The sequence below is a fragment of the Brienomyrus brachyistius genome, chromosome 3 (assembly GCF_023856365.1).
Source record: "Brienomyrus brachyistius isolate T26 chromosome 3, BBRACH_0.4, whole genome shotgun sequence".
NCBI classification, from domain to species: Eukaryota; Metazoa; Chordata; class Actinopteri; order Osteoglossiformes; family Mormyridae; genus Brienomyrus; species Brienomyrus brachyistius.
Genome location: NC_064535.1, coordinates 30121055 through 30137800, shown reverse-complemented (window position 1 = coordinate 30137800; position 16746 = coordinate 30121055). Strand labels below are relative to the sequence as shown.

The window sequence follows — 16746 nt, the reverse complement described above, 5'->3', positions numbered from 1 at the left end:
TCTCCCTATGTCCGCAAAACAACCTCAAATTTTTTTGCCATGGATTCCACAACAGGGTTACACTCGACATGTATGAAACAGTTTTATTACCTTGTAAATAGGTTTTCTAACTGCCCTGCCACAAGATGTTGGAAACATGATGGTCCATGCTGACATAATTGCATGGGGGCAGTGAGTGGCCAAGTGTGCTAAACCTCTATGCCTGTGATAGGAAAATCACTGGCTCCTACAATGGCATCAGCAAAATAGTCCTTGAACAAGGCCCTTAACCCCCAGCTCCAGGGATGCTGCCTGCTGGTTGACCCTGCATTGTGACAGACAAGCTTGCTCTCACCTGCATATGTGTCTGAAATCAAGATGGGGTATGCGAAAAGAAGCATTCTGATTATAATTCTAATTCTAACTCGTACTTCAGATCATGTTAGATATTTCAGATGATGGCAAAATGCAAATGACCATGTGCAATTAGCTTTGTTGTTGTTGCTGTTGTTGTTGATGCTGATGTGAAATTAATGTTGTCATAGACAAAATTACCCACACTATACTGTAGCACCAGTGGTATTTGAATAGCACTTGTAAATAGCCCCAATGTATAATTATTTGTGTAGATACTTGTACTGTTTTACTGACTGCCGCATATACCCTTACATGTGTTTGTACTCAGTCCTTGTCTGATCCTGATGTGTCTTAGGTGTAATTACCCTCCGTGTCTGTGCCTTAATGTCCATAGTATAACTTCCCATGTTTCACTGCCATTCTGTGTCATTGTACTGTGGCTTAAGTGCGGCCCTTTTCACGACTACATTAAAAGACCAACTTCATGCAATTCTCGTGTTTGTTCGCTGCCGCCATTATGATACCTTGATCTGCCCAGCACCACATTACTAGTACTGAGCGGCTGACAAGAAGTGGGACTAATTTTCAGCCTGGGAGTTTTATGTCTAAGACCAGCCCATTTTGTCTTCACTCTGGGGGGAACTTTGATAAATGATCCACAGTTCGAGTCTTATTATCCTAATAAGAAACATTTTGAGAAAAAGATAAATAATAAATAGCATATTGATCTGTTCAAGCCGTATTACTTTTTCAGCCCTGCCTAAGCCTTCGTCAGAGAAACTACCAGTGATTAGTAATAACAAGCAATTAGTCGCGACACTTCCAATACCTCGAACTGCGCTCACTCAGTTCTAAATGACAAGTGTATGCTTTGTTTTTTTGCATTTCTCTAGTCAGAGAACAAAAAAACAGTGTGAAAATTCATTGGTTAACTTCTGAATCAATGTTGTAGTATTTTGTTGTACAATTATTTTGTTTCTGACCTGCACAACTGCTAAGTGGCCCACCATGAAATCTCCTGACTGGTCACTCTGGGCCCAGGGGTGGACTTACTAAGGACCCCATGAAGATAGAATTTCCAGAAATAACATTTATGGGTAATATAAATGATCATTTAAAATATAGCAACATGTCCATTATTAGCATTTTTAGTGACGGTTTTTAAGATTGATAAAGTTTCCCTCATCCTGACTGTTATGGACTATCCCCACTCTAAGACTTAACGCTACTCAGCTTTCTTTTCACACTGGAATCTAGTGGTAGGCTACTGATTGTGTCATTCACAAGTGAACCAATATAAAATAGCAGAACAAAATGGTGCAAAAAGTAAAGACAAACACATCTCCTGTGTCTTTTGGCACTTTTACACTGCCAACACTGAGCCGTACTTGACCCCATACCATAAACTGACAGTTTTCCATTGCAATGTATGCAAGCTGTACCCAACCCATGCCATACTGACACGGCCCTGCTAGAAAGCGTGCCTAAAGTGAGCTGGTTGTGTTACCATGTCAATATGCATGGATTATCTGAAGGAAAAACAACATATTCTACTCGTAGATATTATTATTAGCAGAATCATTACGATGTATTGATGAATTCCAGTTAATTCGGAACTTGAAAATTTCCGACCTCCTACTTAAAATGTACAACAACTGAAAGGAATGGACTTGTATTGAAAATTTACACATACAAATGAAAATTTTGCTAGCATTTGATGCTTGCATAACACAGCCATTCTAGCAGATGTTCTAGCAGAAATTGGTACACAATAAGTTTAATAATAATAATAATTGCACATACTGTAGTAAATTATGATGTACACTGTGATGTGATTTTTGACAAGTGTATTTGATTAATTACTTATGTTAAAGATTTTGTAGTCTGATGAGACAAAGATAGAGATTTTTTTTGCCAAAATTCAAAATACTATGGGCATGCATCATGAAACAGGATAACATGTCAGTTTTATGGTAGTCTGGGCTAAATGTCAGTGAACAAAGGAAAAGTCCATTGAGACTCGGGTACCTTAAATCCGACAGGTTATATGGCAAAGCAAGAAATCCAGCTTTGTGATACATTCATACCGGCCTTATTTGTGGCCCATGCATCAATAAACACCACCATATCTACAGTTAAATATGGTGGCAAAAGCATCATGCAATTGAAATTCTTTTCAAATTCAGGAACTGGGCATCTTGTGAAAATTGAAAGGAGAATGGATGCAGCAAAATACTGGGAGATTTTATAAGAAATCTGACCACTTTAAGGGGAGCTCAATACCTTTGCAAGGTACTGCATTTGCAGCCAGTGTCAAATCTCCCCTTGTTCTGGTTCTCTAGGACACAAGAACTAGACCACATGAGCGGGCACCACCTTCTTTATTTCACAGACACTTTGAAAGGAGCACACCCCAAAATGCCCCCAACTCTTTGTAATGCTACATGCCACATATACACTCTGATACATAAAAGTGCAATGTCACGACGCATTCGTAGTAACTTACCTTATACTATTTACTTATGTCTAACATTTTGTGAAACGTTACAGTTCACATTTCGTTACATTTTCAGAAGTGGGTTGTTATTATTACTGCATGTTCCTTCTGCACCAGTTCAAGAGAAGTGGTTTAAAGTGAAAATGTTACATATATAGAATGAACTCTTGCAAGAGACGTCCAAAGGCACTTACATGTACATTCTACAAAGATACATAGGGGGAAAGTCAGAGAGTGCATATTTGCAAGAAAAAAGGTTATTTGTCCGTCTGTTAGATGACAGGAGGTTGGGTTTTTCCTTCTTGTTTTCACCTGTGGTCCAGTACTCACTTGGCCTGCTCCCATACAGTGGCTCCATGATGCTGAAAATTAACTTGCCATTACTCTACTGTTCGCTGGGCATTACCACAGTGATGACATTTCGAGTTTTATACACTACTAGTGATTACTAAATAAATATCCACCCGGAAATCTGATTAGTTTGTCCTCAATATCTCGCCACAGCAATAGACTATTGAAACGAATAGCAGTAAACAGGTTAGACAGCGTAGACGTTGACAATAACAGTCAGAAAGTCAATGGCTACCGGCATTGTTCCTTTCGGGGAAATGACCGCAAAATGGGGCAGCAGTGATAGGTTTAAAGGTGACTGAATAGTTGCTTTGCACAGGCTGAGAAATGAGTCAGCTGACATACAGCGATGGATCAAAATGAATGGACATCCACTCTGAGACATGATGCTAGCGAAGGATGGCCAATGCTCCGATAAACCTCTTTGCTGAAAGGAGCTTTATAACATTCTATACACATTTGGAATTCTAGTGGTTATATCCACTTGCTGACCAGAAGATAATGTCATAAATGATCATACGATCATACATTACATTAAAGCTATGCTAAAACAAGGCAAGTATAATCTGGAGTGAAAAACAGATTCAGTAGTGATGTATGTTTTTTAACACAGTGGGACTGGATTACATTTGAAGCATTCAATGTGCTATACATGTAGGTTGTTCCTCTCACTTGAAGTGCCATTAATGTCCACAGGAGCACTACATACGTGAACTAAGAACTTATAGCATGCTAACCCCAGCACAATATACCCTGGTCATACTTCTTGTTATCCATCTTACACCAACAACTATAGAGCTGCTTAGCCGAGATGCTGTTAAACATTATTCAGGACAAAGGAAAGGCTTTCATTTATATGTGGCGGTCATGTAAAAGGCTGTGTAAATCATAAATGGCAGCTTTACAGTTCATTCTAACATATTTAGAATAATAGACAACATTTTCTACAATACCCCAATTCAAACTCACACCAAGGGAGGGGGAACTCTCGTTACACCTACCACTGAGAAGTCACCTATCCATATAGGAAACCTTTGTGATGTGTTCCTTATTGTATTTTAACTAGAATTGTTTTGCTGTAATACAGTGATATTTGTAATTTGTATTTATGTAATATGTATTTATAATATGCTAAGTTTAAACTATTCTCCAAAAGACACCTTTATAACTATTTCTTGCACATAAAATAAATACTCTCACTATGGTGGCTAACAAAGCAATATTATAATCCCCTGTAGACAGATTTACAAATTCAATTATAACAGGAGACATATCTGTCATCTGATACATTCTTTCATTAACTTATAATAGACATTGTAGTGCCTCTTCTCCCTTTATCTAAGCAGTTTAGAAATGCCTAATTCAGCTTGTGACCAATGACTTCAACGACAGGGATAAATGTGGATCATTCCAAAGTGACTGGGGGAGGAGTCACATAGTGCAGGTCTTGTCCAGAGACCCTTGCAGAGAGGGGACCGTTGGCTGGGATGTACCTGGCCTGGGAAGCACCAGCGGCTTGGGCCGCAGAATAGGGGGCCTGAGCTGGACTCCCATGCGGGGAGCCACGGCGGGCCTGTAGGTGGCCAAGGAGTCGGACGACGAGCCAGGGCCACGGTATGGGGTTGCTGCCTCTGACGGGCGCAGGAGCAGGCTGCGGAGGGGACTGTGAGGTGGCAGACTGGCAGGTGGGGGGGTGTTCTTGATTTGCTCCAACGTGTCCAGCACCACATCTGGGGCTGGCTTGCTTGAGCTTTGAAGCTCCAACTCCCGTAGCTCATTCAAGGCCGTATTCATCGTGTCCTCAATGTCCTGGACAGGCAGAGGGGAACCTCTCATTTAACCTTTATAAGCCTTCCATAGCTACTTTTCCATGTGTTTATGTTGGGTGGTGGGCTTTAACCCTAACCATATGCAAGAAGTGGGTTTGGGGTCTGTCACAGCACAAACACAGGCATTTTGCTAATAAAAATTCTAGGCAGACAAACATGGACAATGTGAAGTGAATACAACACACAACTAAAAAACTGGACTTATTTTTTCAGTTATAAAGGAAGAAAGCTTCATTTTAATGCAAGTTTTTGGCATATTCACTGGTGATCTAGAATACATAGGGGCAGTAGTCGGGGATTATTGTTTTTTGTAAACACTAAACATATGACAGGAGCAGAAAGATTAAACACTGACATTTCATTTTATTAGAGTGGTCTCTTGAATGTCTGTGACCCTCCACTGACCTGAGCGATGGTGTCTGGGTCTAGCGGCTTTCCAAGGGGCTCGGTGAGGCAGCCATACTGGCCTGAAGAGGGGGAACGGCGAATGGGAGGGTTCTCTGTTTTATGGAGGGACTCGTGCCTTCCAGTCCTTCGCCGCTGCCCAAGGCTGTCCAGGGCTACCGTATGGTGCCCCCGCAGGAGATCCCTTGGGCTACAGGGCCCGCTGGATGAGTCTGTCTCTAGGGGTCCAGGAGGCCCACGAGCAGAAGCATCCAACCTCTTCCTGTGTCTGCATCAGGAGGCCAGAAGATAACAGACACATGGGTTAGATCCAGGGAAGTAAGACACTGATCTGGGCTGAAGATCCAGTGCCATAAAGGAAATTCGTTTTAACGGCATTCAGGAGTTCATCACTCACAGAAGAGCTACCTTCTTTTAAACAACTTTCCTATTTGATAATGAAAACAAAAAAGGCATAACTATGCAAGCTGATGATTCACACCAAACAAAGAGGATTATATGTGATGTAGGGCTGAGCGATATCGTAAAATATTTCACGTCACGTAATCTTCGTCACATCAATCAATATTGATAATTATCACAATATAATTTGCCATTATTTGTTTGCTTCAAGGCTTATTTTTTGCTTACAAACAGATTCAGAAAGACAACAAACTGAATGGAGATGAAATCCATCCATCCATTCATCCATTTTCCAAACCGCTTATCGTACTCGGTCACGGGGGGTCTGGAGCCTATCCCGGAAGCAATGGGCACGAGGCAGGGAACAACCCCGGATTGGGGGCCAGCCCATCGCAGGGCACGCTCACACACCATTCACTCACAAATGCACTCCTACGGGCAATTCAGCAAGTCCAATTAGCCTCAGCATGTTTTTGGACTGTGGGGGGAAACCGGAGTACCCGGAGGAAACCCCACGACGACACGGGGAGAACATGCAAACTCCACACACATGTGACCCAGGCGGAGACTTGAACCCGGGTCCCAGAGGTGTGAGGAAACAGTGCTAACCACTGCACGACCATGCCACGAGACGAAATCTATTTTTAATAAATAAGTCATACAAAAATCTAAGCTTTTTTTAAATAACAGGGCATAACATTTAAATAAGCCAACAGTATAGTTTGTTGCTGAACTTTTTCGCTGACCACCTCGCTACTTGTTCCAAGAGGCAGGTACGACATTGCTGGTCGTTTCCACCCATCCTATATTGAAAATTAAAATACTGAATCTGGTTTTGAACTAATGGGGAATGTGATTTATGTCACGATTTTCTGCCCCGATCAACAAATTTAATTGTTGGAGACCTGGGCGTTGGGGGTGGAGGGACATCATGTATTTCTTCAGCTTGAAATTGGAAACCCTATTTGCTCATATCTGTGGCAGGGATTGTCAACCTGTCTGTACAAGGACAAAAGTGTCCATGGCAAAATGTTTTCTTATTCACAGAATTTTCAGATCTACCTGTAAATAAAGTCCCCGCGACCCAGTAGGATAAGTGGTTTGGAAAATTGATGGATGTAAATAAAGTTTTTGGCATAGTTCTGGTAGAGGGGCAGATCAATTGGCAGGTCAAACTTAATACATTTAGTAAGTTTTACTATAAATGATACTCTTGGAATGACAGAAATATATTCCCCAAACAGACCTTTAATCACTACTGCTCCCACACAGCCCAAGTTCTGTAATTTGTAGAATTACTGGATGGATCATCTGGAACTGTGAAAGCCAATGAATGTGTTTTTACCTCATGTCACACAACGGGCACTGTGACCTTTATGCTAAATAAGCATGGGGGACTGAAAAAGCTCGTTGGTTATGCTACTTTTCCACTGCCACCAAGAACTGAGCTGTACCCGAGCTGTACTGAGAAGAGGCAGTTTTCCATTGTAAATTATGCAAGCTGTACCTGAGCAGTACATGGCTCTGCTTACTAGCAGAACGGAAAGTGTGACTAAACTGAGCTGGCTGTGTCACCACCATCTGACTGGTCAAAATGCATGCAGATACAGGTCACTTGCATTGATATGCATGGATTATCTAAAGGAAAAAATGGCAACCTCATACTTAAAAATGTACTATAGGATAGCTGAAAGGAATGGATTCGAACTGAAGCTTTATTAGAGCTAATTCCACTAGTGCTTGATGCCAACATAACACGATGATTATCACAGTTGTGTTCATGTAAATTAACACATAGTAAATCATGATGCACACCCTGTGAACAGTAAAAAAAAAAAATCTCTCTTTGGTTTTACATCACTGCTGCTCTCCAAACCCGCAACAGCTTTACTGAGGCCTCCCTTCTGCAGTGAAAAACTTGAGCAAGCTGGAACCAAGCCTGTAACATGTTTATAATTCATTATTAAATCTGACCAGAAAATGGATCTTTTTCCACATGATAAAAAACACTTTCATGTTATTCTACTAATAAGTGCTCGCAAAATTCCCGGCTGGCACCTTCAGTATTAGACAAAAATATTTTTGTTATTCATGAAATTTTCCAATCCAGAAAATGAAGACCCAAGTTAAAAAAAAGGTATTCATTAATGCAATTAATATAAATGAAAAATAATTCAATTTGCTCATTTTTTGCTACACTATTTCTGTCTCTTGTCTCCGCACTTCAGTATAAGTTCCAAGTTGGGATCCCCTACCTTACTGAGTAAACAAAGGGATGTGTGGGAATACTGACATATATGGTGTCCTGCATATCGAGACTTGGCCAAAGTGGCACAAGGTGATACAGACCCTTAATCTGTGACTTGCACCTGTGTATTTCTTTTTTGATGGATGCTGCATGTCCATGAGAACGCCCACATGCATACGCAAAGGAAATTGGACACCCACAGGAACACAGACAAGTATTATGGCAGATTTTTGCCCCAGGATCAGTTTCTTAATTGAGCTCATAATTTTGCTCCAATTTATGTGACTGATATGAATATGAGCATTAATTATAATTTTGTAAAGGATTTTCTAATTATTTTTCCAGGGTAGATATTAATCATGTATGATTAATGAGGAATCTATCTTCTGACTCATATTAAATCAGGAGCAATTACTCTTTCAGCACACATACACAATATGTAACTGGCATCCAAAATGAGACGTGCAGATTTCTGTGGCTGAGAGCAGACAGGTCGACTTTTATATAGCAGTAAGACAGATGGAACAGTAAGTGAGGCACAGTTTGTGGAATAAACAACAGGGGGAGACAGTTCACAAAGAATACTCAAAATAATGCACTTAAAGGCTCTAAGAGGATGACAGTGTATGAGCAGTATCGTCAGCTACAAAAAAAAAAACATGAATGAATAAGAAGTAAGGGACTGTAATGAGAATTTATTTGCCTTTCTGAAGAGAGTTTAACAGATAGAATTTTTGAAGAACTTAAACATCGCCAGACTTTCATTGTCCAAGGTTAAGGAAGTTAGGGAAGTTAAGGGAATTTAAATCATAAATTGCCAGTTCATATAATGCGTAAACTGTTTAAACTTAATTGTGAATAATAAAATAAATGCTTAAAACATCCCCAGAGGAGTTCTGGGTGTCTTGTGGAGGAAGAGGATGATTTTTCATCATGTCAATATGGTTACAAATTTCATTAGATCTTTTTTAGTTTCTATATTTAGACATGGCCAGCTGACATATGAACCGTTCCTCCAAAACATCAGTACAGTATACCTGCAGCATGACCTTGCTGGCAGCTGAGATCTGGATCAGCTGTGGCCTGCTCACTTAGCACCAAGGCTGGTGTCAGAGCAAACACAGCTGGGAGAGACAATGAAAGCTCTCACAATCGGTGTTCAAGTAATCAGCACACTCAATTAACGGGCACTATTCTGAAATATCAGTATAAAATGTTTATAGTTCATAATAATAAATAATATTTTTTATATACACACGTGGACAAAATTGTTGGTACCCTTCAGTCAATGAAAGAAAAACTCACAATGGTCACAGAAATAACTTTAATCTGACAAAAGTAATAATAAATAAAAATTCTATGAAATTTAACTAATAAAAGTCAGACATTGATTTTTAACCATGCTTCAACAGAATTAATAATAAAAAAAAAAACTCATGAAACAGGCCTGGACAAAAATGATGGTACCCCTAACTTAATATTTTGTTGCACAACCTTTTGAGGCAATCACTGCAATCAAACGATTCCTGTAACTGTCAATGAGACTTCTGCACTATTCAGCAGGTATTTTGGCCCACTCCTCATGAGCAAACTGCTCCAGTTGTCTCAGGTTTGAAGGGTGCCTTTTCCAGACGGCATGTTTCAGCTCTTTCCAAAGATGCTGAATAGGATTGAGGTCAGGGCTCATAGAAGGCCACTTTAGAATAGTCCAATGTTTTCCTCATCATTTTTGTCCATTTCTGGAAAATGTAACTATCCAGCAGCTCCTTGATCCTGATATTGCCGGCTTAGTTTTGGTACTCGAGTACACATATGAACAGATTTGATTCGCAAATTTTTACTTGCAGAATGAAATAGAGGTGTATTTCAGTAACCTTTGTGTTTGACAAATTATTTATGTCTTTATTTATGTGAAAATAGTGGTTGGTGGTAATTTTACATATTTTATTTAAATGTAAAGACATGAGATATTAGTTTAGTCTTTAGTTTATAACTTTCAAATTCAAGGGGTAGTGGTGGCTAAATGGTTAGAGAAGCACAATTGTAATCGAAAAATTAATCATGTAATACTCACTCAAAAAAGCTAAAAAAAAATCCAATGTCAGAAGTGATCTGAATCGGTCACAATTAAAATCATGGGATACCATCCATCCATCTTCTGTACCCACTTGCCCTATTAAGGGGCATGGGGGTGTGGAGCCTTGCCTTGCATCCATATATTCTGGGACCATGGGATACCATTTAGTAAAAACAAGAAGTGATCTTCATCAGTGAGAGGAGCTTTGCAGGGGGTGGTGGAAACGAGGCTCTCACCCACCTGCTGACATATTTTTCCGGGGGTCTGTCCATCAGCGAGCATGTGTCCTTCCCAGAGCCATTGTCATCGGTGACCTCGCTGTCAGCCCTTTGGCTCATGGTGTCCGAGAAGGTGTCCTCCCTGGGGCAGAGACATGGGTGTGGGGTGTAAGCTACGGCAGTCCATCACTCACGCATTTAGCAGGAAGAGAACACAGTCTTCCTATCACTCGTCCCACAAACACGTGTGATTTGATTCGCGAATTTTTACTTGCAGAATGAAATAGAGGTGTATTTCAGTAACCTTTGTGTGTAAGTTTTATTTTTGTGTGTAAGTTTTATTTTTTACTTACAGTAGTGTAGTTAGCTAGGATTTTCATTTAGAGACCAGATAGAACAGATTCTAAAACTCAGAGTAAGGATGTTCTGTTCTGTTCTTTTCTTTGGTGCCATCTATAAATCGAACCTGTCCTAGGTAGTACAGTACATGTCATCACCCTGCATTGTATATACACCTGAACTATAGATAAAACAGAGAACCACTTCAACATATTCCTGTTTGTGTTGTTTCTGTGTCCGGCTGTGTGTACCCCAATCTTTTTATATTCTGAGTTGTGACAAGGTATAACAAACACAATCCTTCTGCTTCCATGGGCACCTTGGTACCAGCTCTACATAACATTCCAGGAAGTCTCTACTCATTGGCTAAGTTCTCTTTGTGTTATGATTCATTCAGAGGAGCCAGCAGGAATCCTCCTTCCCAAAAATATCCCACCCCCTCCGATTAAGGGGGGAAACATCCTGGGGTGGAATCTCAAACAGAATCACTGACACACGTGGGCACATGGACCCTGTGGAATATGTAATATAGCTCTGCCATGGCAGGAGTCCATGTGTATTAACATTTCACTTTAGAAAACAGAGCATGTGCACAGAGTCTGGTGGGGTTGTCAGAGGTGCGACTGACAGCAGCGCAGGAGAGGGAGAGCCGCAGACAGAATAACTGAGCGACCACCCTTTAATGACTCAAACTTTGACAGTACATGTTGTGTCTGGCTTTAATCCAGAACCAGAAAATGAAGGGTGAATAATTTAATATTAGCATTATTTTCCTTATTTTGTGCATTTAGTATTTTTTCCCCCAATAAAAAATACAAAGAAGTTTTAAAATGTTATATGTTACTAAAATGTTTTTCTTCATAAGGGTACAACAGCAGAATCTCGATTCCAAGAGCAAACTGCATGATGTCATAATTAAAGGCTTATCTACATGTATCAGAGTGGTTCCCTCCTAATATGCTAATTCCCACTGATGGCTCCTTGCCCCAGGGTGTACTTACACATCCTGCACCACGATGTACTGGTGAGGCACCAAGCCATCAATCCCATTGTGCCGTCCCTCCCACCAGTCGTTGGAGGCACGCTGGTACAGCAGCAGGGAGGCACCCTTCTTGAAGGACAGCTCGCGGGCTGAGCGGCCCATGTAGTCAAACTTGGCAATGGCTTCAATGGGCTCACTGTCTGGGAGCAGAGGGGGAAAACAATCCCATCACACTCCAAGTATGACAAGCGCATGGGCATGGAGCCCATGTGCTGCTTCTGTATGCTGTGGTTTTAAGGGAGAAATGGATGATTAATGCAGGAGAGAGACTTATGGAGAGAAACAGCTGGTACCGAGGTAGGGAGTCTCTCTCACATCAGAGGGATGAAAGTCCACCTGAATGAGAAATAGCAGAAGTCTGTGGATCAATACATGGGCCAGCTTAGTATACCAAAATGTAAAAATTCTTGTTTTGATGTATGAAGTCAGGCAATTCATGGGGAACTGTCATTGTAACACAGGCTTTGGACGATGACAGAGACGTAAGAGGTAAGAAAAGCAGGAAGGACAAGACACACACACACACACAAAGGCAGGACATTTTCACTTAACATCACAGAGACACTAGGATCCAACAGAGATTCTAAATGCTTGGTAGCAGTAGAGCTGTATAGGGGGCCAGTTGAAGGTCACAGAACAATGAGCAGGTCTACAAGTGACCAAACAGGAGAAGTGTGAAGAGCTCTGGAGGCACCGAGTATGACCTTCTCAGGGGCTCACACCCACAACACAAACCCAACAGCCACACAGCCACGTGTCAACTCTGGGGCCCAAAGAAGAAACAGGGAAAATGTATCAGTGAGATCAAGGACCTCCAGTATGAGTGATTATGCAAAGCTGTGCACACTACCCAGAAACACCAGACAAAAATTGGCCTGAAACCCAGTCATCATTGCAGAGGCACATTCCTGGCAAAATTCAGAGCAGGTTTATGAGTCTAATCTGGACACTAAGAGGATGAGCAGAGAGATCTAACATCAGCAAAGGGTCCACTCCAACCTGGAGCAAACCATTAGGAATGGGCATTAGGATTCTTACCAATCTTGCAATTAGGGATAATGGGATGGATGTGTGTGTGTGTGTGTGGGGGGGGGGTGCAGGGGTTCCTTTGGCTTTTATTGCCATGGAAACAAACCTCGGTCTAAGAGCTCTGGGAAGACTCCAAGTGCACACTTTAAAGAGGGGAACACCACTGCAGCTTGTATTCCTCCCACTTTGACTTTTGAACAGTGACACACCAGCAATGAGCGCTATCCTCCAGGAGGGGCAGAAAATACAGCTTCTCCTCCTCCAGGTCACTTTACAAGTTCCTGGTGCACTGGAGTGCTTTACTTGATAAAGGAATTTGTGGATACTTGGGCGCAGGAACTGCAAGGGTGGGTGACCCTGCTCTGTCACCAACCCTTGCAGTTCCAGTGCCCCAGTATCCACAAATTCCTTTATCAGCAAACAGAATAAAACTGCAACACCTTCCTGAACTAATATCCTCCAAGCATAGTTGGGAGAAAAGAGATTTAAAAATAAAGAATGTTAATATGGTGATATGTAATGTAAGACATCATAAGAAGTGCATTTACACAGCAGAATGTAAAATGATGCAATATAAAGTGTAGTAAAAGATATATTAATGTGATAATAGGTAGTATGAAATGTAGTATGAAAGGAGTTAGTGTGCTATTCAAGGGTATCATGAATGTCTCTCTAGAGCTGACTAGGACCCTGGCATTCAGGATCTCCTGCATGAGGAGTACACTAAGCAGATATGATTCACTGGGGTACAGAGACTGGGCAGAGCCGGGTGTTTTTTCCAAAATGATAACATACTGCTTTTCATATTGCATTGGTGTGAGATGTGCCACTGAAATGGCTCCCCCCCCCCCCAAATGGGTCTGCATTTCTCTGAAACCTGGCATTAACATGCCCTTCTGTAGGTAATAAAGCATGAGGCTTACTGGAGTTCCAAGGTGACTCAGCTGAAGCAGAGGTAGGGAGAACAGAAGACTGAAATTTAACCCTCTCTTGAACAAACATTCACAGTTGTTACACAGCCAGCAGCATGTCTCTGAGTGCCAGACACTCCCATGACCACACCCAGACACATACCCACTAACAGATGGATACAGCTACAGGCACATCTGTGACTGCACCTACAGAAACACACAGAATCACCCAGGGATAGAACAACCACACCCAGAGACACCCAGAAAGAGGGTTCCGTAATTCTGTCAGGGGCCACCAGGCATGGGTCAGCAGTCCAGTGAGTGACCGAGGGGGTGCAGGTGGATATACATACCATCCTCGCTTGTATGTGTGTCCCCATCCTGGTCCAACTCATCAAGTGCGCCATGCTCACTATAGGGACTATCACTGTGAGTAAGAAACAAAAGAGAATTAGGCATTTAATGCTGCAAACACACCAGCATTAGGAGCAGAGTTAGAATGACAACAGAAGCAAAGGGACTATCTGCTCTCCATGCTGTAGAACTATCCATCTCAAATTTCAGCTCAGTCTGTGTTTTGTCATTTGCTAATTCAGGGACTTGTCAGGTGGCTGCATTTCTGCCCGAATAGCCCCAAACTTGTCCCCACAAAAACGCTTCACATTCACCTTCCAATCCTGTATCCTACCCAACAGCATGTACCCAGATGCAAAGTCAAGCCTATTAATGTATAGCCCCTCAGCCCATAACTCCCAGCAAAGACTGTAAGTCATTCCATAGCTATGCTCAGCTCTAATCTACCCTCACCCCCAGCCCATTGCAGTCACCAAGCTCCAAAGACAGGAACCGCTAATGCTTGTCCCACACACAGTACTTGCCCCAGCCCCCACCCAAAGCCAAGACTCTCACCAGTAGTCACCCCCTGCCATACACTTCTCATACACAGGTCCTTCCAGCTCCTTGGAGTCAGGAAATATAGTCTCATGGTGGATGATGATGGTCTTGACAACCTCGTTGACATGTGCCTGGCAGGACACCTGGTCCTGGATGTCGGGGGTGGGCATCAGTGTGGGTCCGAAGCAGATGGCCAGGTTGTATGGGTCCATCATATTCTCATCGCTGTACTGGGATAAGCTGTGGAGGGTGCAGTGAGAACTGGAATCAGTATCAAAAGCTCAACCAATGGTTGGCTTTACAGAAAGCCACCAATGAGCTATATCTGCCACAAAGTGGATAATTTGTCTCCTTCAAACCTCCATCTTTAATTATATACTCCAGTTATGTAATCAAGCCCTTATATTCCATTGGCCTGTCTTGTCTCCACTATTCTCTCTTTGGCTGCTAATGATAAAGTCTTAACAGTCTTGACATTATTTCACAGTACAATACAGTTATGCCTCATCTCTTAATGTCATGATCACTGCACAAAGCCTATCAGGGTTTCATTTAAAAAGTCTGTCAATGCTCTCATCACATATTTGAAGGCCTTTCATCTTCATGTACTCTTTGCTTTAAGAGGGATGGGGCTGGTAAATCTTACCTACACCATCCTACTTGCTGGTACTCCAGCTCAAGCAAGAACTCAATCACTAACAAAGTGTTGCTAAAATGAGCCTCATTAGCGAATGAGCTAATCCACCACTATGTCACAGACAGCTTTTCATGGCACTTACTGGTTAAGGAAGGCGAAAAGGTAGCGCATCAGTACAAGGACAGATCTCGGTAGGGTCACCAGAATCTTTCGGATGTACAGGGCTCTCTCATAAAGATTCTCCATTCCTGTCGTTGGGGTACAGCGTGTTAGTGAGGATGGTGACGACTTTAATTCTGTTAACATATAGTTCTTTACACAGCAGTAACAGCAATCAGAAATGATAAATACCCATGATGAGCGAGTCACAGAGGGTCTGATAAAACAACGGACTGACTGATAAACTGAGTACGACTAACTGACTGTGTGTGAGGCCGCAACTACCTGGAACAGGCTGTGCCTGGCTCTGTGGTAAAGAAATACAAGCACAACATATCTCGCAAATTTTCCCGTCCTGAAGAATCACATGACCTTCAAGGGCAATTTATCAGCTGGGCTCCTCTGCTCTAATTGGAATGACAGGGCGCTTTGCTGTGCTGCATATTTAATGATGGTTATCCATCTGAATCCGTTCTTTCACAAAGACTTGCTGAGCTTGTCCCGGCTTCCAAAAATAAAACTTGCTGTTAAAATCAAGACCAGCGGACTTGGAGATCCCAAATAAAAGATTTATAGAGCAGGAATGAAGTTGCTTTATAGCACACATGGGATGCTTTGGACTGAATGATTCTGCATCCTTAGTAATGATTGGAAAAAGTTCCAGTCTAGTTTGATGCAGGTCCTAATGATTCTATTTCAATCATTAATTATGAGTACATTACATAAAGAAAGTCCACTGAAACTTCAATATGTGTCTACAGCATATTACACAAAATTGTTTTTGCCAATATTTAGATATGGTAACTAATATTATTTAAGCAACAAGGCAACACACTCAGAAAATGAATTAGAAATAATAAACTTATAATAACAGATTAAGGATTAATAACAGGTTAAGGATAAATGTACATCACTCGATTAAGAGATGAGATTATCAGCAATGATTATTATTAATTGCCTTCCAGGAGACACAAGAAATAAATCAAACTCCATCAGTGTTTATCCGTAATCACTGCAATTAGGATTTTCACAAGGTGCAGTGTCAAAGATGAAACTTAGTGACAGGAAACAAGGAAAATAAAAGAAAGTCAGACAAAATGGTTTACTTATCTACTGGAACACTGTCCTCTGCTCCAAATAGTATTGAGAAGGGAGAGACCTATGGCACCATCCAGACCTTGCCTAGAGCAGGTCATGCCACGAAAGTGGAAGACTAAACCAGGAGGAAGGTGATCATAAATGCAACTGAGAATCGAAAGGCCAATTCTAAGGATCCATAGGCATTTATGTCATAGGATGGCCAATTAATGCATGCATGTTAGAACTAGCTGAGATGTATAGGACGGTGCCCAAAGCTGAACAAATGGAATCA

General features: G+C 41.6%; 1 protein-coding gene across 4 annotated transcripts in view; it reads right to left on the bottom strand.

Moving 5' to 3' along the window:
* Positions 1–2700: 2700 nt before the first annotated feature.
* The window catches only part of srgap1a (SLIT-ROBO Rho GTPase activating protein 1a), a 107558-nt gene continuing 93512 nt past the window's right edge, over positions 2701–16746 (bottom strand). For all 4 annotated transcript variants that reach the window (XM_049007600.1, XM_049007601.1, XM_049007602.1 and 1 more), the window contains 7 exons: positions 15358–15463; positions 14594–14818; positions 14038–14111; positions 11704–11884; positions 10386–10505; positions 5419–5686; positions 2701–4993 (listed from right to left, as the gene is read on the bottom strand). In XM_049007600.1, coding sequence (XP_048863557.1) covers positions 4616–4993; positions 5419–5686; positions 10386–10505; positions 11704–11884; positions 14038–14111; positions 14594–14818; positions 15358–15463 — 1352 coding nt within the window. In that variant the 3' untranslated portion in view covers positions 2701–4615. The remainder of the gene's footprint in view (positions 4994–5418; positions 5687–10385; positions 10506–11703; positions 11885–14037; positions 14112–14593; positions 14819–15357; positions 15464–16746) is intronic.